Here is a 23,520-nt window from a genome sequence, read left to right on the forward strand (position 1 = left end):
ACAGGCGTGACTTAAATATCCCCATTTAGGTGTACATATTCTGAAGCGTCCGGTGTGTTAACTGGCCTCTCCCCCTCTCTCTCTCTCTCTCCACGCTCCCCGCTGTAGACTCGGGTCCGAGCTCGTCGCTGGTGACGGTGCCGACGATCGTCGCGGGCGACGAGTCGGAGCCGGCCTCCCTGGTGTCTGTGAGCGCCGTCGAGCCGCCGGCGCCGCTGCCGCTGCCGCAGCTCTGCCTGGCGCTCATCGACTTCCTGGCCAGCCGGCGCTGCCAGCCCATGTGGGGACACGAGGACAGCAGTGCTAAGGTAGGAGGGATGTGATACACTTGGGGAATACGCATGCCAGACGAAGATTTATCAACAGCCGAGGTTTTATGGTGTTCACTGTTTTGAAAGTAACGAACACATGGCAAAGCGTGACGCTCCAGTTCTGAGATAGGTTGAACACTTATATTCCGACTCCATTCCACCACTTTAACTCTTGACGGAAGTCCCCCTCTCATGAGTCTCCACCCCCCCCCCCCGTGCCCCCACATCGAGCCGTTAGCGTGTCCCCGCGACGCCCTATGGCGATCGCTAATTGTTGCCAACATTACCACCCTGTGCCAGAGCCGAGTCACGCGTGCGGCCGGCACACCGCAGTCGTTTATTATACGGGTGCCCGTGTCCGCTTCGGTGTGCCGCTGGCCACACTGCGGGACACAGACGGAAGGGAGGGGAGGGTGGCGGGCTGCCCGTTGCGTAAGCTGTGATTGATATTGTGACTGGCAGGGATATAATGCAGGGGTATGGTCTGCTAAGCATTGTGTGGTATATGCGGTGTGGGGCGAAAGCGGTGATTGGCTTTGTTTGTGACTTATTTTTGTGTAAGGTCGGTCTCCCAGAATATCGTGTTGTTGGGGTGTTCTGAGAATCGGCTACCGGCCAACATTGACATCCACAGACTATTGTAACGCAGGTTCCGTGTCGCTATTTCTTACAGTGCGTCAGTAATACGTCAGTCAGCTTTATACATCAGCTGAAACATCAGCTGTATGTATGTTTCAGCTTTACGAAACTGCATCGAACACTATCAGCAAGCGATTGCATATCCACCCAATGCTAGCATACATATGTCTCCTAGCAGCTGTGTGTCTGGCTCTTTGACATTGCTAGCTTCCCCGTCCCCATTCTGAGCTCGAATTGGGTCACCGTTTCCTGACTGCGTGGGGGTATCAAAGTGCGATTGAAGTGGGACTGGCCGCCGGCTCCGTGTGATATCTGGGTGCTTATTAGCGCGCGGGTGCCGGCCATATTGGTCTGTGAGGTGTCCCGGCGTGTAATTGTCGTCAGTGGGACCGCACTGTGGGACGGGTCGCTGGTCAAGGCGGCGGAAATCGGCGGCACTGCGCAGCTCCGTACCGGGGGAAGGGGAATTTCCTGTATGTTTGATGCAGTCTTGCAATGCAATCCAGCCATCCAAGAAACTTTGCGCGAGACGTTTTCTTGGATGGTTTTCTTGGATAGCTTGATTTCATCGAGGGCTTCTGTTTTAAAGAAAATTTGTAAGCTTTGCTGCACTGTTAAGTAATTAGAACTGCCAGTATTTCAACTATTTCAGTACCTAACGTGTAGTTAATGTTACTGTATTTTATTTATGCATATTTCGGCCTTTTTTAAGCAGATAACGAGCGATATTAAGAAACATACAGGAAATAATATCTAGGACTCTACCGCGACGAAATATTTCTATCTCGAGTTTTCAAAGAATTTCATGCACTCGGCCAAGGCCTCGTGCATGAAATCCTTTGAAAACTCTCGATAGAAATATTTCGTTTTCGCGGTATCGTCCAAGAATGTATATTCAGTGCGAAGGGGGAGGGGGCGTTTGCGGTAGGGTTGCTTTCTACTTTATCAGCTGTTTAGCGTAACCGATGCATTATATTTGTGTGCATTGATTAGACGCATCGAACCGATTTATTAACGATAGTAAAATATAATTCCGTTCCCAAGAACAAAATGTTACATAAGTGGCGGGTGGTGTAAATGCATAAAGCATGGCATTAGGCAGCTCTGGCAAATGGACCCAGATACAACAATGTGAAAAGCGGACCATTATACCGGGTGGCCCAGAAAAAACGTTCCGAACTTTGGAGGCCTATATATCAAATTCGAGTATAAATAACGAGCTAAAATTTTCATCAAGTTTGCGTCATTTCCTTGCGCATTGGTATGCCAAATTATAACACTATACCATCATTTTCAAGCTGGCAATCTTGAGTTGAATTAAGCAAGACGTTTTTGCTTTTTTTGCCGATGTCAAACGATAGTGATGATTGGGTTAGACGTCCCATGTAATAAAAAAAAATAAAAAATAGAGCACGTGAATGAAACCAACACGTATGTTCTTATTTTAAATATTTTTGTCTCACTTATGTGCCAAATATTCAAATACTGAGCCAAGATGGTGCTCATGGATGCCATTCGTTTCAACACCAAATCATGTTTCGAGCAGGAGTGGCACGGTGCATGGATTACTGCTGATTACCCTCCTTTCAGTAGATCAAACAGGAAATCGACCGGATAAGGAAATCAAACTAAAGCAGACTGGTTCCTGTGCCAGAAGACCACAGAATAGCTTATGAAAAACATCATTGCTAGCAGATGACAAAAAAACTGGTTGAAAAGCTACCTTTTCCCAGGAATGTCAGCCAGGAAAGCATTTGAGCCACAAGATGGTTAGAAAACTGGAAACTTCTTCCGATGCCGCTGGCACAGAGCCATCGTGGTTGCCTGAGTGAATGTGTCATCCTGAGACCCGAACCATCAATGAGACTAGCTGCCAGTAGAAGTCATGGCTCTAGGCCGCGGTGCCGCGGGGTGAAAGTGACCCGTTCACTCACATTTTTTTTTTTTAGTAAACATCGGAGCAAAAAAGTAATTTTTACATGGCATGCTTGAAACACGAACCGTTTAAAAAGTAATTTACCGATCACCATGAAAATCACACCATTTACTGAAAATGTGTGACGCATTGACTATTCGAAGTTTCAATGTTGTATCTTTATCACTTTCTGAGAAATATTGATTTAAAGTTGGGAACGTTTTTTCTGGGCCACCCGGTATAAGGGGCTTTACCACCGCGCTACCAAGCCAAAAAGCATGCGGTATAATCCACAGCAGCCGAAGCACAATATGAACTGAAAGTCTAGGCGGCCTTGGCAACTATCCAGATAAAGATCGTATCCTACCCTGGTTTCTTCTGGTCTGGATTAGTGTCACGTGTTCAATTAATATGCTACTTGTTGCATCGTATTTTAGCTAATGTTTAAACTATGTGTCTTTATGCATGATGCTATATTGATTTCGATGTGTTTCAAGAAAGTCGTTTTAACATGCCTTGTGCGACACGATTAGCATTGTTCTACGAATTGCACCTACTTTCATATCCAACGAATAGTGTTTGTATATTTCAAACAACCTGCTGTTACTACTGTTCACATTAATGATCTTCTTCATTTTGACCCTCCCTGGCTGACCTCTGATGACCTCTGGTGACCCCTGCCTCCCCTTCGTCAGGTGTGGCACATCCACTCGTCAGAGCAGCTCTCTCGGCTGCTGGGTCACGTGGTGCGGATTTTCGGAGAGAGCCTGCCCTCTGCGCGCATCCAGGAGCGCTGGGCCAAGGTGGCCCTGCACGTGGCTCTCAGCTGCTCGTCCCGACACTACGCCAGCCGATCGCTGCAGGTACGAACGGACGGGACGGGACGGGACGGGACGGGACGGGACGAGACGAGACGAGACGAGACGAGACGAGACGGGACGAGACGGGACGAGACGAGACGAGACGAGACGAGACGGGACGGGACGAGACGAGACGAGACGAGACGAGACGAGACGAGACGAGACGAGACGAGACGAGACGAGACGAGACGAAACGAGACGAGACGAGACGGGACGAGACGGGACGGGACGGAACGGGACGGGACGGGACGGGACGGGACAGGATGGGACGGGACGGGACGGGACGGGACGGACGAACAAAAAAGCAGATGGATGGTTGAAACGGCGAAGAGGCAGACTAATGAGCAGATAATAGTTTGGAGAAGAGAAGGACGGTGGATGAGTGAACGAATCGACGAATGGACGGGTCTGGTGGCGTCCTTGACATCTGGCCGTTTTGATTGATCCAGTTAGACCGGTAATTCGGTGTTTTTCACACGACGTCCAACTTTCTGCTGATGTAAGCTGGCTCGCTAAACGGCGGCCAGCTTGGCGCTTTGAGCTTGTGTCCGAGGACCGATGGCGGTAGCATGGTGTTTTTACCCGTTGGATTGTGAAATATGGCGATGTTAAAACTTTAAAGTGTTTGTTCTCGTGCGCTTGGCAGGCTTCTCTATTCAAGCTTCAAGCGATTTTCTGAAACAATCTGTATTTGCAAATATTTTCAAGGTCGGAGGATGTGGCTAGTGTAGCTTGGATTTATTATTTGATCCGGACACATGTTTTCTATGCTTTGCAATCTTATGCATTCGCTGTCTCTTTTTCAAGCTTTTTGGCGTGCACGGCAATTTCCGCTGCCAGTAAAGGGGCGTGTACCCACCTAGCAACTCCTTCAGCAGCGATCTCGGGGTGGTTTTACCACCCCCAGCCCAGTCGTGATCCGCTCGGTAACAGCCATGCCCGCTCGAGGCGGCGTGAATCGAGGTCGTCCCTGTATGGTCGCTCGACGCGTCCACACTATCTTCCCCCGCAGGCGAGCCGGACTCGGTTTCAGGCGTGCCCGGCCGACTCCGTGTTTCTGCCCGAGCGGAGGCCTCGATCCGGTTGGGATTTGGGCTGTGGTGCGGTGTGAATCTGGGTGCTGACCGGAGGCTGTCCCGCTGTTACTGGGTACTGCTGTGTACCGGACTGGGTCGGCTGGGCTGGGGGAGTGTGTGTGTCGGGAGGGGGGGGGGGGGCACTGACGGCCGGCGCTGCAGCCCGTCGAGCCGGCCACTTCAGCCGGCGTTTGGTTAACGCCCCGGACGGCAGCGGCCGGCCTGATTGCCACTGTCAGTGCCAGAAGCGCACGTCCCGCCCCCCCCCCCCCCCGGGGGCGGCTGGGGGCTAGCAGCGCCACGTGGCAAAACACAGAGCACTGGAGAGACGCCGGCTCCGAGCTCTCCGGTGGGACTCTGTACGGAGCTGTCCAAATTCCGAGCGTTAGAGTGGATAGATATCCTGGACGGATCGCCGTCTGGCCGCCTGCTTAAATTGGGTGCGACTGGAGCATCGCTCAGTTTTTTTTTTTTTACATCTCTGTAAGGCCAACCATGGCTGGATCACCTTTCATATAAATACCGGGACCACATCGAAAGACGCAAGCAGTAACATAAGCATCATCCATTTATGTTCTCAAACTTACTGGAGACTAATGAACGATTTTAATTAGATCTTCATGATCTGTGTTCTGGGTAGCGATAGCTATGTCGCTCGGCCGCTTGTCATTTTCCCTTTCTTGCTCGAGGAACATGACGTCGCAATGTCTACGATTTGCTTTCACTTCCTTGGCTCGATTAGTTGCTTGCGTATGGTCAGTAAAAAGGAAAGCGTTCTCGGGTCAGATCAGCATGCCACATGAACCGTGAAACCGGTACCTACTTGATACTTACAGCATTGATATAACTAAATAAGACACTGTGGCAACAGGATATAACCAAATAGAAACATTTAAATGAAGCGAGTATGTGCATACTAGTTCAGCCAGAAATCGGGGTGAAAATTGTATTATTAATCGCGTGAAAGAGATGGCATTGATTCAATTGGTAGCCTGGCAGCTGGAAACCGATTCTCATTTCCGTTCCAAACTTTTCAAATGTGATTTTGTTATGGTTCAGTTAGTGATGGATCTATTCAGTGCTTCTGACGGCACTAAATTCGGATCAACCTTGAAGAACATTCTAAGCGGGCCTCTAGAGAACTAACTGCCGCCCACTTGGTTCTTGATTCTCAATGAAGCCCTGTGTCGCTCATTGCGAAGTGAGATATATTGAGGGTGTATGATGATCCCGAGTTTGAGGAAACGAGTATGGTTTCAGTTATACCGTTATGCTCCAAGTACGCGCAACTCGCGTTGTGCCAAGGAGCTTGGAGCGGTGGTTTCAGCAGAAGTTTTGTGAATTTCACCTTGAGTGGTAGCATTGTCTGACCAAAATATCCTCTGACGTAGATTCGAGAATTGGGGATATTCTGGTGTACCGCTGTGCGCTAAAAATGCTTCAAAAGTACCTGGGCTCAATTTGACGTAGATTCACTCGGTGCTTGATGTAAAGCTGCTTGTGATTATAGCATCTCAGCACTGTGCGCGCTGCCGATCCTATTATTGTAATTGGGCTGTTGCCGCCTTGTCTGTGCCGCTGTCGAGTGGGAGCGCTCGAAGCTCTGGTTGGAGTGCCCTCTGTGTCTCTGTCGCTGCTCGGTGCCGTGATTGCCTTCCGATGGAGACCTCCCGGCGCTGCCCTTTCCGAGAATAGTGTCCCGGACTGCACGGTGCCGACGTCACCGGAATGTTCGGACGGCGGTCCAGCAGTGATCGGAATGGCGTGTCGCCATTCTTCTGCCGGTAATGAGTCGTGGCGCGCCGGCCTGGGGCGCGGCGCGCCGTCGGCGCCTCAACTGTCGCGCTTTGAACGAGCGCGGCCCGTCTGAGGTAATAGGGTAGCCTCCGGGCAGGGAAGCAGATACTCAAGTAAATAATATGCGGTCATTAATTATTTTTGCGCTAAATATCATTGTAATTAACCTCAGAAATAAGTATTGCACCGTCGATGTGCGCCCGTCATAAGTTAGGGCGAGTCTGCTAGCGAGGATAATCCAAAGGCTTATGATGAAACTCGGAACGAAAAATCAACTGTGTTTATTTATTTATTTATTTATTTATTTATTTATTTATTTCAAAAGATCGCCGACGGGATAACCCATTGAGTGACAAAGTCAATATTTAAAACATTTATAAAAGAACACATTTACAAGACATAAAATGAGATGACAATGCATGAAATACATAAAAAAATAAAAAATAAAAATAAACAAAAATAAAAATAAAAACATGAACAAATTAAAAATAAACTAGCAATACATACAGCGCCAGTTCCTAAAGTGAGGCAGCGTATTGTTTCACCTTACTGCGAAATACGTAGCAGCTGTCATTGAACATATCTGCGTTGGGGACGCTTGCAAAGAAGCTGTTCATCTGCCTGGGCAGTCTCATGAACAGTCCATTCTTTACAGCGTTCACCCTTGCAAACGGGACATTCAATAATGTGCACATATGCTGTCTGGTTGTGCGGCAAGGCACACTCAGAGAAAAGGACTGCAGAAGTAGTGTGGACGATATTCTACCCCTGTACACATTCCGGATGAACATGATATCATGTTGTGATCTTCTCGCAGATACAGATGTCAGCTTGAAATGTTTAAGTAAGTCCACGTAAGACAAAGAGGGAGATTTGACGCGGCAGTGTGCGTTGAGCCACATCAAAAACTTGTGCTCGATCCGCATGACCCTATCTGTGTGCGCAGCAGCGGCTCCGTTCCAAATCACACTGCAGTACTCTAGGGTTGAGCGCACATACGCATAGTACGATGCGAGAGCCGACGGAACATTGAGACTTCCTCTCGGGTTAGCTCTCTATGACCTTATCAGGACGCCTAGAGCGCAATTCGCTTTGACGACGGTTTGATTGACGTGGGGCCCAAATGTCAATTTTCTGTCCAAAATGACGCCTAAATCTCGGATAACTTCAACATGTTCCAGGACCGAGTTTTGGATCGAGTAAGACGTAGACAATGGTTTCGTTTTGAGTGTCATACGAAATGATTTACATTTTGATGGGTTTAGTTGGAGTTTCCACGTCTTTGACCATTTTTGGAGCCTTTCAAGATCTTCCTGTAATGATTTGGAATCGCTTCGACAGGTGATTTTCCGATATAATTTGGCGTCGTCAGCATAGAGAAGCACCCGTGAAGACATCCCAATCGGCAAATCGTTGATAAACAGAGCAAAGCACAGCGCAGAGATCACGCCACCCTCCGGTGTTCCCGACGTAACCTGGCACCACTGCGAGCACCTGCCATTCACTACGACGCGTTGCTGCCTGTTTGTGAGGTATGACTGTAACCACTCCAGAGCTGGACCTGATACATGATAAGCCTTTTCCAACTTGTAAATTAAAAGAGAGTGGTCTACGCTCTGGAATGCAGCAGAGAAATCTGTATAAATGCAGTCTGTTTGGCAACACTCTTCGATTGATTCATATGCAGTGCTCAGCAGTGTAGCCAGGTTCGTCGCACATGATCTACCTGGAACAAATCCATGTTGCTCCGGTGTGATAGCGGGTTTCACGTGACGCAGCACAGTGATGCAAATGGGGTTCACGAGTGGCCATAAATACCCAAAAGTCAAGTTTACCAAATCGAGTTAATTGCGATATGGCCGAGTAGACAAATGTTTGGGGCATCTGAAATCACATGGTTTTCATGTTTTTGTCCAAACCGGCCTCGTGTATAATCGTCAGAAGTCGGGACATTTTCTAGGTCGTAAAATGACGGTCAGACGCTCGCAAGTTCAAACGCCGCTGGTTTGCGTTCATTTCGTACAAATTGAAAAATTATGCATGGGAATGATCCCCAAAGCCTTCTGCTTCTAATGCCGGGTCACAAAAAGCCGTATCTCATTCGCTTTGGCGGTAATCTGACTATTTATCTTCATGTTGCAATCGCAGTTTTTAACTAAGAAAAAAAAAATGCTTTCGTTTCACCTACAGCACCTAACACAGTGTGTGCCCGTTAGTCCACCGTACCATAGCCTTCCCTAATCATTTCTGAGTCGCATCGTGAAAGAATTAAGGTGCTAGCACAGGGCTGACCGGCGCTACAGAGGTTTTTGTCCGGGCGGTCGGGTGCCGCAGTGGGCGCGCAGTGGGCGGGTGGGTGCCGCCGCGCGGCGTCCGGGCGGCGCGGCGGCGTGGCCGCCCGGGCCGCCCGCTGCGCCGCGGCACCCGACCGTGCCGGACGAAAACTTCTGTAGCGCCGGTCAGCCCTGTGCTAGCGCCTTAATTCTTTCACGATGCGACTCAGAAATGATTAGGGAATGCTATGATATGGTGCACTAACGGGCACACACTGTGTGAAGTGCTGTAGATGAATTGAAAGCAAATATTTTTGGTAAAAAACTGCGGTTGCAACATGATTACAAATAGTTAGCTCACCGCCAAACCAAAATAGATACGGCTTTTTATGACGTAACATTAGAAGCAGCAGGTTTCGGGGATCATTTTCATGTATAATTTTTGCAGTTTGTATGACATGAACGCACGCTAGCGGCACTTGAATTTTAAGTACCTGACAGTCATTTTACGACATCGAAAATGTCTCGACTTCTGACAATCCTACACGAGGCCGGTTTTGACAAAAACATTAAAATCATACTTTTTCAGACACCCCAAACATTTGCCTGACTGACCATATTACGATTTATTCGATTAAGTGAACTTGAATTTTGGGTCTTTTTCGTATTTATGGCCACTCGTGAACCCCATTTGCATCACTGTGCGCAGTAAGCTAATATAAACTACTTTTTCTAAAACCTTCCCAAACAGCGGAGTCAGAGACACTGAACGGTAGTTAGCAGGGTCTTTCACACAACCTTTTTTGAATAACGGCACAACGTTGGCCCTTTTCCAAAGCGATGGAAATACGCCCTGGCTAAGCGACAGAGAACAGATCTTTGCTAGAGGAATAGACAGCGCATCACTACACTCACGTATAATGCGGGCGCTGATACCGTCTGGACCACACGCCTTGTTCACAGGAATCGATTCCAAAATAGTTTTTACGAGCTCTAAACTACATTCGAACTCGGTAAGCGGCGACAGATCGTAGGACGGACAATCGGGAATCACGGTTACATCGCTCCTGATGAACTTTGCGGCAAAGGCTTTGTTGAGAACGTTAGCTTTATCCATGTCGTCAGATATCTCTACGCCGTCCACCACTAACGCCGACAAACCCCGATTAGCGTGTCCTCCGATCAACTCCCCTCCCTGTTTGGCTGTGAAAGGCCGTCAACACCCGGGTTTATCTTCGCCTCCAGCTCTGTGCGAGCCACCGCTTCGTCAAACCCGGGTGGACGACGAGGGTCGTTTGGGAACAAAGGACAGGACGGTGATGATGGGGATGGTGGGTGGGCAAACACTCCGCGCACCCCTCGTGCACCGCGGCTCGGCTCACACTGCGCGTGTTATCGGCCGACCACGGCGGGCCGCCGCGGTTCTGTTTGTTCTTCTCCACCCTTCTCGTTATCGCCCCCCCCCCCTCCCCCTCCCCCTTCCCTGGACCCCACTGGCTCGGTGTCGCGTCGTGTCACCTCGGCCCGCTAATCACGATTCAACGTCCCGTTAATGCTTGATTAGCGTGTCCTCCGATCAACTCCCCTCCCTGTTTGGCTGTGAAAGGCCGGGCATGTACGGATCAGGTCACGCCCGTCGGCCGTGGCCATGACACGACGGGGACCACAGAGTGCCAAGTCCTCCTGTGCACACGGCATATACGGATCAGGTCACACCCGTCGGCCGTGGCCATGACACGACGGGGACCACAGTTGCCAGGTCATCCTGTTCACACGGCATGTACGGATCAGGTCACACCCGTCGGCCGTGGCCATGACACGACGGGGACCACAGAGTGCCAAGTCCTCCTGTGCACACGGCATATATGGATCAGGTCACACCCGTCGGCCGTGGCCATGACACGACGGGGACCACAGTTGCCAGGTCATCCTGTTCACACGGCATGTACGGATCAGGTCACACCCGTCGGCCGTGGCCATGACACGACGGGGACCACAGAGTGCCAGGTCATCCTGTTCACACGGCATGTACGGATCAGGTCACACCCGTCGGCCGTGGCCATGACACGACGGGGACCACAGTTGCCAGGTCATCCTGTTCACACGCCATGTACGGATCAGGTCACACCCGTCGGCCGTGGCCATGACACGACGGGGACCACAGTTGCCAGGTCCTCCTGTGCACACGGCATGTACGGATCAGGTCACGCCCGTCGGCCGTGGCCATGACACGACGGGGACCACAGAGTGCCAATTCCTCCTGTGCACACGGCATATATGGATCAGGTCACACCCGTCGGCCGTGGCCATGACACGACGGGGACCACAGTTGCCAGGTCCTCCTGTGCACAAGGCATATACGTATCACTGATCAGGTCACACCCGTCGGCCGTGGCCATGACACGACGGGGACCACAGTTGCCAGGTCCTCCTGTGCGCACGGCATATACGGATCAGGTCACACCCGTCGGCCGTGGCCATGGCACGACGGGGACCACAGATGCTGGCCTCTCTAGGCGCACGGTGTCGTGGTCAGCTAGATACCCGCCCCTTTCCGTCACGCCCACTTCTATAGCGCCCGTCGAACGGTCCCCCTCTATCCCGTCTCCTCGTGGCCGTTCTACCTAGATTCTTCCCCCCCCCCCCGCAGCCTATCGCTGCGCCCACCTGTCATCCTGCGTCCGTCTCCTGTCGCTCCGTTGATGTTGTCCTGTTATTCCGTACACCAAACCGAGCACTTATATCGCGTTCGTCGCGCGCGCCGCGCGAGAAACACTCCGCGCACCCCTCGTGCACCGCGGCTCGGCTCACACTGCGCGTGTTATCGGCCGACCACGGCGGGCCGCCGCGGTTCTGTTTGTTCTTCTCCACCCTTCTCGTTATCGCCCCCCCCCCTCCCCCTCCCCCTTCCCTGGACCCCACTGGCTCGGTGTCGCGTCGTGTCACCTCGGCCCGCTAATCACGATTCAACGTCCCGTTAATGCTTGATTCCCGCCCCTCGTGCTCTTCAAAAACGACCAGAACCGTTTCGGATCAGTTTTAAACTCGTCGGTGAGTCCTATCAAGTAGGCGCTATATTTTTGGTCAGCTGAGTTTCTAAAGTCTCTTCTCTTAGCACTGAATGCCTGTTCGGTTTCCTCACACCGGTTTCGTTTCATTCTTCTAAATGCCGTTTCCTTTTCTCGTAACATGTTGCGCAGATCACGATCGAACCAGGGAGGATAGTTTCTCCTGATATGTACAACAGGTATACAATCGCGGATAGCCGCGTTAACAAAATCGTAAAAGATATCCACTGCTGCATCGACATGCATGCCATCAAGAATGCTCCACGGGAGTGACCCTAGCGATACACGTAACCTCTGAAAGTCAGCCTGTTTATAGTTGAAGGCGGATCGCCTGGATGTAAGGGTCGCAACAGATTTCACATGTTTGACAATGCATTCTACTTGTTTGTGGTCAGAGTCGAAAATGCCATCTCGCACATCAACATCGGTAATGCACTGCCGGTTACACAATATCAGGTCGAGTGTGTTATCGTCCCGAGTCGGAAGACACACATACTGTTTTAGACCAGCCAGACAGCAGGCGTCGAGAAAGTTATTCGCACGTCTCGAACGCGCGGTGGTCGGTGTCGCCCAACCAGCCTCCGATCGACGCCAGCTTGATGTTGGAGCAAGAAATGCATCTGATTTTATTCGACGGGCCGTACTCAGGATATTCAAAGCATATTTAATCGGAAATGATTTGTTCCAAATGGCGACTGTCTCAACCGCTGACTGTGACAGCGTCGGACACAATCACTGACTTTCTGTATCGACTGTCTCAGCCATCATGTGTTTTGAATCGTGTCGGGTGTGATGCTCGCCTACCATGTTCCTCATTCCGCTGACCAGTGCGAATGTGAACATGTTACAACGGATGTTACTGTTTCCGCACATCGACTATTTAGGTATGCGCCTCATCATGTGTTCACGTACGTGTGTCAACAGATAAATATTATCGTGTGCGTGTGTCATGTGTCACATCTTTTACATGTGTCCCTCTTTTACGCGTGCTTACACATATTACGTTCTTTCGCGTGTCTATAGGTGTTCGGGGCGCTGCGTATGCTCATCACGGGAGGGGTACTCTCCTGTCGTGTTACTACTGTATGTTACCTTGTGTCGTGTGTCCGCAGGTGTTCCGGGCGCTGCGTATGCCCGTCACGGGAGGGATGCTCTCCTGTCGTGTTACTATGTTACATTGTGTCGTGTGTCCGCAGGTGTTCCGGGCGCTGCGTATGCCCGTCACGGGAGGGATGCTCTCCTGTCGTGTTACTGTGTCACCTTGTGTCGTGTGTCCACAGGTGTTCCGGGCGCTGCGTGTGCCCGTCACGGGAGGGATGCTCTCGGAGATCCTGTCCCGGCTTGTGGAGACCGTGGCCGAACAGGGGGAGGACATGCAGGTGGGTAACGTTCACAGTCGTCAGTTATACACGTCTTCAATCCGCATTGCATTATAGATTCTCAGTCCACATTGCTCAACTCATCGTGCTTACTCTTCAGCGCAATCCTCAGTACACTGACCGTTTTAGGTGTCACTTTTCCTTTGGTCTGGCGTGTCTTGCCTGCGTTTTCCTCCCTAGTCCTTCCCCCAGAATGAGTCCACTGTGTCTTGGAATTACTTCCGTTCAGGCTGCATTAATTTCCTAGATGAGTTACTCAGTTTTATCACGTACTCTCCATCACGATTATATATTCCTCCACTTGGAATGCATAGTCTCTCGGTAACTTTGTCGCGTCAGCTGAATCAAAATTAGGGCTGTATTTCCTCTCCGGGTGTTTTGTAGCCGTGACTTTTATTGCTGTTTGATGTGTCCGTTTCTGAACTATTAAAACCATCCCATTGACATCTAAAACTCACTGCAGAAAGCCGTCAACAGTAGTGCTGTCAATAAAGTCGGGTCAGTTTACCCGACTCTATTACCGTGAAGCTGGGGAGATCGCTCTTTCTGAAGTACGAAGAGATTAGCAGTCCAGATTGAAAGCCTTTTCATCTAGGACGTCCTTATACCTCCTAACAATAGCTATTTACGTACCTCCTGTCCTACCTGAAACCCGACGCCCTTCCTCGGAGCTGTGCCTCAATCTACCTGAAACCCGACGCCCTTCCTCGGAGCTGTGCCTCAATCTTTGTGTCGAGTTATTTTATAAAGCCCTCGTCTCATGACTCGGCGACTCGGGTGACGCCGCGGCGATGACTCCCGCTCCGCCACCGTCAGGGCTACGTCACCGAGATGATGTTGACTCTCGAGTCGGCCGTCGACTGCATCGACTCCGACTTCCGTCCGATCGACTTCGTCAAGGACCTGTTCAAGTCGACGCCGAACCTCATCAACAAGGAGCCGCGCCGTCCGCACATGACGGGCTCGGTGGGGCCGGCGTGTGGTACCCAGCTGGCCGGCCACCTGAGGTCCACCAGCTGCTCCACGGGGCAGCAGCCGGGCGGACCGCGCAAACAGCCCACCAGCCCCGGCAGCGACAGAGGTACGCACGACCACAGGGGAGGTAGGGAGGGAGGGAGGGAGAGGGAGAGAGAGAGAGAGAGAGAGAGAGAGAGAGAGAGAGAGAGAGAGAGAGAGAGAGAGAGAGAGAGAGAGAGAGAGAGAAAGAGAAAGAGAGAAAGAGGTCTGAGGGGAGGGAGGGGCTGGGGAGGTGGGTGAGATGGGTTATCGGTAAACTTTTGAGTGGCTGTGATCAATATCGGACCCTGATATTTCAATAACGTGCTGAGATTTCAGTTGAATGAGTCGGCAGGAATATGATTGAGAATGATGGGTCTCGGTGTTTTATTTTCGTCATGGAGAAGTCCTTGGTATTATGGGGTTGAACGTAACTCAAGTCTAAAAATATCACAACGGTAAGAATGATCGGCTTCTTCCGAGCAATCATCTTGAGTTCATATTGCGATAGCATTCCTTTTGAGGTCTACATTCCGGCGCTCGCCCCCACGTGTTGACCTTCACATAATTGAGCGTCAGAAAGCGATTTTGGCTACGTAGTGACGTCATCCCGATCCTTTTGCGTGTATCCCTCTGCTACTCCATATGCGGATCAGCCGCCGGCTGGTCGCTGTCTTTAGCCCTATTTCTCCGGCCCTCGGTTGTGCCGTTTTCACAACACGCTAAGCTGCGCCCACGGCCCAGCTATCATTTCTCGGACGGGTCTGCGAAATTGTTCTCTCTCAACAGCGAATGTTTTCCTCCTCTGGCGCTTCAACAACACACCGCTGTTTGCTTCGGTCAGCTTCATATCGATTTACTGATGCTTCTGCAGTGGTAAAACGTAAAATATCAGACAGCTAATGGTCTCTTTGTGGACAATAACGTGAGTTAACGACGGTCTAATAAAGCGTAACTGTGGTAAAAGGTGATCCTTAATTGCACAGCTGATGAATTATTGTTTCAGTGTCTTGTTTCAAGAACTGGTTCCTGGTACATTAGAAGTGGATGCACAAAAAATATCGTTCGTTTTACCTAGCGCAGCTTCGGAAAAGGAACGCTCTGCATTGTCACCGTCTAGTGGCTACATTAGCTGCAGACCCAGGCTCTTGTCCATTACATTCGAAGGCACACTACCTGGTGACTGCCCGTGTATTTTCGTATGTCGATATTAGCCTCGAGTACCAATCAGTGTGTAATTATGTGTCCATTGTGCGGCACACTCGCCATGAGCCGCGCCCCGGCGCTGGAGCGGCCCTCTCGCTCGGTCGGGCGGCGCCGGGCGACGCGCCTGGAGACGCGGCACTGTCTCGTATCGGCGCACAGGGCCGTGATGACGAGGCGCTCGGGCAGACTGCAGTGCCGGCTGTACCGGCCGAGGGAACACCGTGTCGCTGCGGAACCTTCCCGGATACGCCGAGAACATGGCGCGCTTTGGGCGCCTGTCCACTCGTCGGCGATGCGTTCTCTTGTAAAGATATTGGAGGGACTTTGGTGGAGGGAGTCCCGCTGTGTTCGTCTTTATTTCCTTTCGCAGTGCTCACTGCCTGTCTTTTATGAAGCCGAACTGATTATATATCTGCCATAATCCCATTGGATTATTTTCCAATCCTATATGATCCAGACTTTAGTTCAGACCTCACCATAATTTCATTATGTCCATTGATGTGAACTGATGTAACCTCGATACAATGCACTCAAACCTTCTCTAAGCCCGCTCCTTCCCGCCCTAAACCCGCTCTAACCCGCTCTGTGCCTCTCCACAGAGGGCCGTCCGGGCCGGGTGGCGGACGGCGGCAGCGGCCGCTCGCCCACGGGCGCCGCCGGCGCGCTGAGTCGCTCCCGGTCGGCCAACAGCCTGAAGCAGATGTCTTCCGACCCGGACACGGAGGAGAACAAGCTGACGGTGCTGTCGCAGCTCTTCTGGCTGTCCGTGTGTCTGCTCGAGTCCGACTACGAGTATGAGTACCTGCTGGCCATGCGGCTGCTCGAGAAGGTGGGTGACTGCCATATGGCGGCCGGTGAGGACTGGTGTGCATCGTTGTGAACTGGTGTGCACCGAAGGGAAAGTGCAGCTACCGAAATGGGATCCTCTGTCAGTTGTGTATGGTCAGCGTTTTGCTAGATTCGCACATTTGCTACCAGACATCAACTGAATCCGTAACCAATGGCTCATTGAAACTTTGGAACACAGGAATCTTCGTCAAACCCCGTCATAAGCCCGAATTAAGACACCTCAGCTCTGGCAACGCCATCATTACTGTCAAGGCGGAACCTAGCGGAACGGCTGGTCAGCGAGCCTGAACTTAAGTCTGGCCGATCCTTTCTCTATAATGTGAGCGGCTGAGCTCTGCTTCCGGCGAAACAGTCAGTTAATGGAGGTGTTAAGCCTTCTGCGTACACCGGCGGAGAAACTCTGCTGACATACGCCAGCCAACTAATCCACGGAGCGCGGATATCGTAATGGAAATTTGTTAAGCGCAGTCTTATGGATATTATGGAAGAAACTTACGCAATTCATGTCACTTTTCTAGCGGGTATTATGGTTAATCACTGAGGTTAGAAAAAAATATGCGCCATCTTTAGAAATTAAACATTCGTTTGCAAACTGGCGGATCCAGGGGGGGGCATTTAGGGCCATGCCCCCCCCCCCAAAGGCCTAAAGTGGCCTGTTTGGCCCCCCCCCAAAACGTCAGAAAAATTGCTAAGAAAATATACCTTGATGGCGGTTTTTAGCCACTTGGTGAAGTACAGCTTTCCACAGCATAATATGGAAGCAATATGGTAGCAGTGAGGGGTCAGAAGCTGCGCGAGCGGAGTCGACCTTCAAAAAAGACTGTTGTTGGCACGTGTTTATGGCGCGGCAGCTGGCAGTTGGCGGTGTTTCGCGTGGTGTGGCATCACTGGCGGATCCAGGGGGGGGGGGGGGCACGGGAGCCTGAGGTGCCGCTGACAGGCCCGTGGTGCCCTTGCTAGGCCTGTGGTGCCCCTGGACCCTGGCAGGCCTGTGGTGCCTCTGGCGGGCCTAGGGTGCCCCTGCTAGGCTGCTGATGCCCCTGGGACCTGACAGGATTGTGGTGCCCCTGACAAGCCTAAAGTGCCCGTGATGCCCCCGACAGGCCCAAGGTGCCCCTGCGTGATGCCGTGATGCCTGCGAGGCCGGTGGTGCCCCTGCGAGGCCGGTGGGGCCCCTGACAGGCCCATGGTGCCCCTGCGAGACCGGTGGTGCCCCTGCTAGACCGGTGGTGCCCCTGGCAGGCCTGTGGTGCCCCTGCTAGGCCGCTGGTGCCCCTGGGCCCTGACAGGACTGTGGTGCCCCTGACAGGCCCAAGGTGCCCCTGCAAGGCCGGTGGTGCCCCTGTAAGGCCTGTGGTACCCCTGCTAGGCCTCTGGTGCCCCTGACAGGTTCATGGTGCCCCTGCGAGGCCGGTGGTGCCCCTGGCAGGTCTCTGGTGTCCCTGACAGACCTGGGGTGCCTCTGACAAGCCTGTGGGGCCCCTCACAGGCCCGTGGTGCCCTTGCTAGGCCTGTAGTGCCCCTGGCGAGCTGGTGGTGCCCCTGCTAGGCCGGTGGTGCCCCTGACAGGTCTGTGGTGCCCCCGGGCACTAAGGGGGGTCATGACCCATGTGGCCCCCCTTGGATCTGCCACTGATACATAATATATTGATTTGTAAAGGCGTTATGGCTTATGCAATATGCAATTGCAGGCACTTGGTATCCCTCACTTATCCCTCATTGGGGGCTCTGGCGGGCTCTTGAGGGCCCATGTCTATCTCCGGGAGCCCTAGACGGGCTCCTTTTGGTCCTTTCAGTCCACTATAGCATAAGAGGTCTCCACGCGAGTCCTATACATCTGAGGGCGTACCCTGACGTCTGAGGTACCCAACTGCAGCTCCAATGGTCTCTTACACTGGCGGATCCAGGGAGGGGGCATTTAGGGCCATGCCCCCCTTCCCAGAGGCCTAAAGTGGCCCATTTGCCCCCTCCCCCAAACGATAATGAAACATAGTTCAATCAGTGCGTGGCCCAGGAGCCGAGTTAGACAGGGGGTGTTTTACCACCTCCCGGCCCGCAAAGGGACCCAAGCACTGACTCGAAGCGGGTTAACTGGTCGACAAAAGCATTGGTAAGTGTTTACAAAGTAATATAAAGGCATGGGTCGGGTGGGCTACCATTTATATATTTTTTTCTTTCTTTTTAGTTAAAAAAAATATTCATAGTGTCAGGCTGTGACGACGAAAAATAAGTGGCCTAAATCCGATGAGAAAACAGGATTTGGGGGTACCCTAGGTTTGGCTCCTGCATCAGTTGCCCCCCCCCCCAAAACGCAAGCCTGGATCCGCCAGTGCGTTTGCAAATTATACCGTCCGTTTAGAAAACTTTTACAAGCCACTGAAGGCGTGTGTAAAGGAAATCTGTTCATCTTGTGTAAATTTAGAAAGCATATCATTCTGCACACCGTAATAAGACATTTCAAAACAGCTAATGAATTTTTAGGCATTGTACCGTTAAAGTGCGGTTACAATTATATCTTTATCAACCGACATTGCTGATTGTCTGTGTCTGGCCTCATAATGTTTTCTTATCAACTCCATATTGCTGGAAGCTTATGCGTGGGAACGTGCTGTTGAAAATATCAATACTGTCTCCGCTCTATATCCCGTGCACTGGTCAGTTTTTGTGGCACAGACGCCTCTGGCCGGGCCGCTGTCTGGGACATATGATCACCGGAGACGGTCGGTCAGTGGTGTCAGGTGTCATCGATCGCGAGCAGTGTCATGTGTGATCTGATCGGGCAATGTGACACCATGCCGCCTTCGTTGCCATCCGGCCGGCCGGTGCGAACTCACTGCCAGAGAATGTGTTAAAAAATTATCAGCTGGCGGTGATTTCTGGGTGTCTGTGGATTCTCGCGGATAAGTGATGACTGATTCTACAAGGAAAGCAATGTTGAAAACAAATAAATGGCATCACCTTAGACTTTAGATGGTGTGATAACAGATCAGGGAGACACTTTCGGGAAAGGTGTTGTTTTGCTTCTATTCCGGTAAAATACGTATTTGTGTTTTACCGTTTGGGGGCAGGCGATTGGCGTGCAGCTGCTTCGGCGGCTCTACCGCTGCGTCTGATCTCCATGGTAATTCCCGTCCACCCACCGAGCCGGCCATGGCGCCGCGCCGTGAACAGTCCGACCGGAGCGGCCGGCGGCGGGGTGGTCTGGGCCGCCCCCGACGACCCGCCATCGGGTGCCCCTTGACCCCAGCGCCCCCGGCTCGTGCGGCCGCCGCCGCCGCCGGATTCAGCACGTTTGGATGGAACGATGGCCCAGATCAAAATAGATTGTACATACGGTGTGAGAAAACGCCGGCAGAAAACTGCGGCCCAGTTTATTGGCTGGAAGTCTGAGATGGGCTGAGTTTTATTTGGAGAGACGGAATGAAAAACGGGAGGAGAGAGAGAGAGAGAGAGAGAGAGAGAGAGAGAGAGAGAGAGAGAGAGAGAGAGAGAGAGAGAGAGAGAGAGAGAGAGAGAGAGAGAGGGAGAGGGCGGGGGGGTGGAGACGGAGAGAGAACGCGCAAAAGAGCTCACCAGAGGTGTGCACCTTTTGCTACGTTTGTACGGTACCTACACGAGTGGAATGTGATTTGTATTGCATATGTCTCATAAACGAAATAAAGGTGAAAAGAACGCTCAAAAGACGAAAGGGAAGATCAAGACGTTGATGCCATTGGCACTGACAACATTGCTATTTACCGTGACCGTCATGCAATTTTGCACTCGGTCTGCCGCACATTGCCAGTGCCGAACCGCTGAGTTTAGGTCCGTGTGTTAAGTGCTAATGTGAAATGCCTTAGCCACTGCCGTGTATTGATTCATGTAATTTTTTAGGTGATGCCATTCACATTTTTTAGGAAAATGTTATCAACAAATTTTATCAACAAATTTAGGCTACGATTTTCAGCCTGAGTCGACTGGGATGCAACCTGCCCTTTGACTGATATTGGCCTCGAACGTACCCCAAGGCTATAGTTAGGGTCAAAGTGGCTGTTTGGCCCAACACACGTAATGTGACGTCATCTTACTTTTATACGTCGGAAGCTGTAATATCGCCGACTGGCCGGAGCCTTTTTGCCTTTTTGTGTGGCTGACGTCCTTAGTTCAGACTGAGTGGAATTGACGCTTATAGACACGGCGAATCGACCCGTACGCAACTCGGCGAACAGCCAACTGCCTAACAAGCGAAGTTATAGGCAACGGACGGGTCAAATTGAGCGTGCTGCAATTTCCAGTTTTCAAGAAGTTACAATTGTACAAGGAAGAGGCACTGGAATAATAACGACGATCCGATGAATCGCTGAGTGCTCTAGAGAAGTAAACAAAAAATGCAGCACCTATTGCAAATCTGTCTACTTTTCTCTAACAAAAAAGTTCGAAACAATGTGAATTAAACCTTTAATTACTTTGAACAAGTGGCCTGATCATTTATTCCTAATTATGCCTGAAATTATAAAAATGCCAGGAGTTTTTATCCACGCCTGCGGAGTCGATGGACTTTCGGCGACTCCAACCCCGTTGTCCTAAACTGACTCTGACTCCGGTCAGTTGTCCGACCGAGTCCGACTCCGACTCGGCAGTCCTGGTTTTATTATTTGGCTTGCAGCGCGTTTTGCCCGACTCCAAAGTCTAACGGGTTCTTCCCTGCTGCTTGTTTCTTACGAACATCTGATTCTGGACAAATGTGCGTGTGGCGCAATTTCGGCTTATAACTGACATAGAATATCTCAGTACGCTTCGTACGGTACAATATGGTACCCTTTGGTGAAGAACACATGTTGTTTCCAGTATGAATCAAATGATGATATTGGGACTATCATATGTGAGCCTATATCTGCAGCTTTCCAGCACCGGAGCATGCATTAAATCAGTGCTTTCTTACCATCTCTAGATAGGCAATAAAATAGGCACCCCTGAACTCCTGCTTGTTATCTGTGCATTGATACAATTGTGTTTCGTCAGCAACACATGTATAAGGTACACAGCTGCAGCATAGAGCCCGCGGCTACCAGCTCAGTCCTCAGTTTTATCTCGGCCGTTACTTAAAGTGGTTGCAGGCTCTGGTTGCAGGCTCAATTTGTTACACACTCAAGTAAACACAAAAATGAATGTGTTTACAGCCGTGTGGGCTGAATTCATCTGTTTGCTGCTTCACGACTTGGCTGTCAACACCAAGTGGGCGCATCGCTAGGCCAAGCATCTGGAGTCCAATCCGTTTTTAGCAACGAGAATATCTCTTCGACACAAATTGTTATTCCTCCTGGTACTTTTTGACATTTTCAAGCGTAGTTATGTTGGCCCTTGCTATTCAAGCTATTCAAATGTAGTGAAAAGGGCATCTTGTTGCGCTCATGTGTATTGCGTAGTAAGGTGCCACTGCCAGACGCCAGTACCTCCCCCTGTGTTCTCAGGCGCTGATTAGTTCAGGTGTCCCTCCCCACCTTCCCCGGTGCTGAGTTATGTCACTTTCTGTCTGTTTTCAGGTGCTGAATAACTTCCGCCTCCCCACTGGCGGTCCCCAGGTGCTGAGTAAGCTCTCTATCGGCAGGTGCTGAGTAAGCTGTCGCTGGACCGTCCCGACTGCCGGGACCGCGTGGAGCGACTGCAGCTGCAGCTGCGCTGGTCCACCTTCCCCGGCGTCCACTCGCTGCTGCTCAAGGGCTGCACCAACCCGGCCACCTACGAGCCGGCGCTCACCCTTCTGACCAGCTTCACAAAGCTGCTCGACTCGTCCGTGGTCGACCCGTCACAGAGCTCGGCTTTCCCGCTCAACGTCATCGCCCTGCTGCCCTACATGGTGTACCACTACGAGGACGCCAACCCGCTCTGCATTCAGGCGGCCGAGAACATCGCGCAGGTATGGACAGAGGAGGGGAGTGGGGAGAGGGACAGAGGAGCTGGTGGAGGGCGACAGTAGGCTGACCGGGTGGAGGGACTGTAAGACGGCTGGGTGGACGATCGCACTTCTGAGGGACGAGATATTACTGGAAGTTGAGTACGAGATGATGATAGAGACCTTGAGATGTTCCCCAAGTTTAGTTACAGCAAATTAAAAGCGGTAAAGAAGACGAGAGGCGATCATTTGATAGTAAAGGAGCTAAATAGTTAACTCAAGTGTTGAAGATGTGACGCCATAGATGAGTTTGTACCGCGCACTGAAGCGGTAATAGCGGTAATTAGCGTCACAATTGGCGACACGCAACACGCGGACACTGAGTCACATGTCCCGCGAGTTGCTGGGGGGGGGGGGCGTTAAACGCCCCCACTTTTTTCGCCGGGCCATAGCATAAAAACGGCGCGCCGCAGGCGCGCCAAATTTTGGGTACCTGTAGGGAATTGATTGAAGTTTAATGTGACAAAGTTTCAAAAAAATCGGTCCGAAAATTTTTGAGATATCGAGGTTTTAGTGACGTCATGATTTCTGAGTTTTCGACCAAAAACGGCATATGTTCAAAAAATCATATAAAATCACAGAATAGCCATACAGACATGCCGTAAACGCCATTAGACTGCCAATACCATGGTCAATCAAATGGCTATCTTCGATTATTGATTATCATTCCGCATTTTCCATAATCTTGAACTGAATCTTGGCAATTTTTCGTGACTACTTCACGACCATGACACATGAATTTCTTAAATTGAACTTTTTGAGCCAAACACGTACACATATGATAAAATGAATGTCACCATCGTGTTCTACGCCCCAAATTACCTATAAAACATGTGTCACAGGCTGCGAATATCAGTTTTGATTTTCGGGGATATGTGCCTACCCGGTTGACCTGACCTTGACCCTGACCTATGCTTGACTGACCCCTACATGGAGCTGACACTCTTGTAGGCCTTATAAGATGGATTGTGCACCGTTTTGACAGAGTTTATGGCGAGAGGCGCCCATTGCGAAGTCCTCTGAAGTCCATGCTACTGAAAGCCCGATTTCAGGTGTTTGACCTGACCTTGACCCGACCTGTGACCTCAAAATTCAACTTTAAAGTACTCATCTGAAGCGTCTCGTCGCGTTCTTTCGTTTGCCGCCTCGTGCGTTTCGCTGCGCCTATTGGTTCTCGAGTTATCGGCTGGGGGCGTTTAACGCCCCCCCCCCCCAGCAA

General features: G+C 51.2%; 1 protein-coding gene across 1 annotated transcript in view; it reads left to right on the plus strand.

The window, feature by feature from the left end:
* Nucleotides 1-22,284, plus strand: part of LOC122389619 (protein furry-like) — a gene marked incomplete at its 3' end in the record, with an annotated part of 148,271 nt that extends 125,987 nt beyond the window's left edge. Inside the window, exons 38-43 of the mRNA XM_043381809.1 lie at nt 109-308; nt 3,561-3,728; nt 13,220-13,318; nt 14,135-14,399; nt 16,120-16,349; nt 21,957-22,284. Coding sequence (XP_043237744.1) covers nt 109-308; nt 3,561-3,728; nt 13,220-13,318; nt 14,135-14,399; nt 16,120-16,349; nt 21,957-22,284 — 1,290 coding nt within the window. The remainder of the gene's footprint in view (nt 1-108; nt 309-3,560; nt 3,729-13,219; nt 13,319-14,134; nt 14,400-16,119; nt 16,350-21,956) is intronic.
* Nucleotides 22,285-23,520: the final 1,236 nt, after the last annotated feature.

This window comes from Amphibalanus amphitrite, unplaced genomic scaffold (assembly GCF_019059575.1).
Source record: "Amphibalanus amphitrite isolate SeventyFive unplaced genomic scaffold, NRLGWU_Aamphi_draft 000365F_arrow, whole genome shotgun sequence".
Taxonomy (NCBI): domain Eukaryota; kingdom Metazoa; phylum Arthropoda; class Thecostraca; order Balanomorpha; family Balanidae; genus Amphibalanus; species Amphibalanus amphitrite.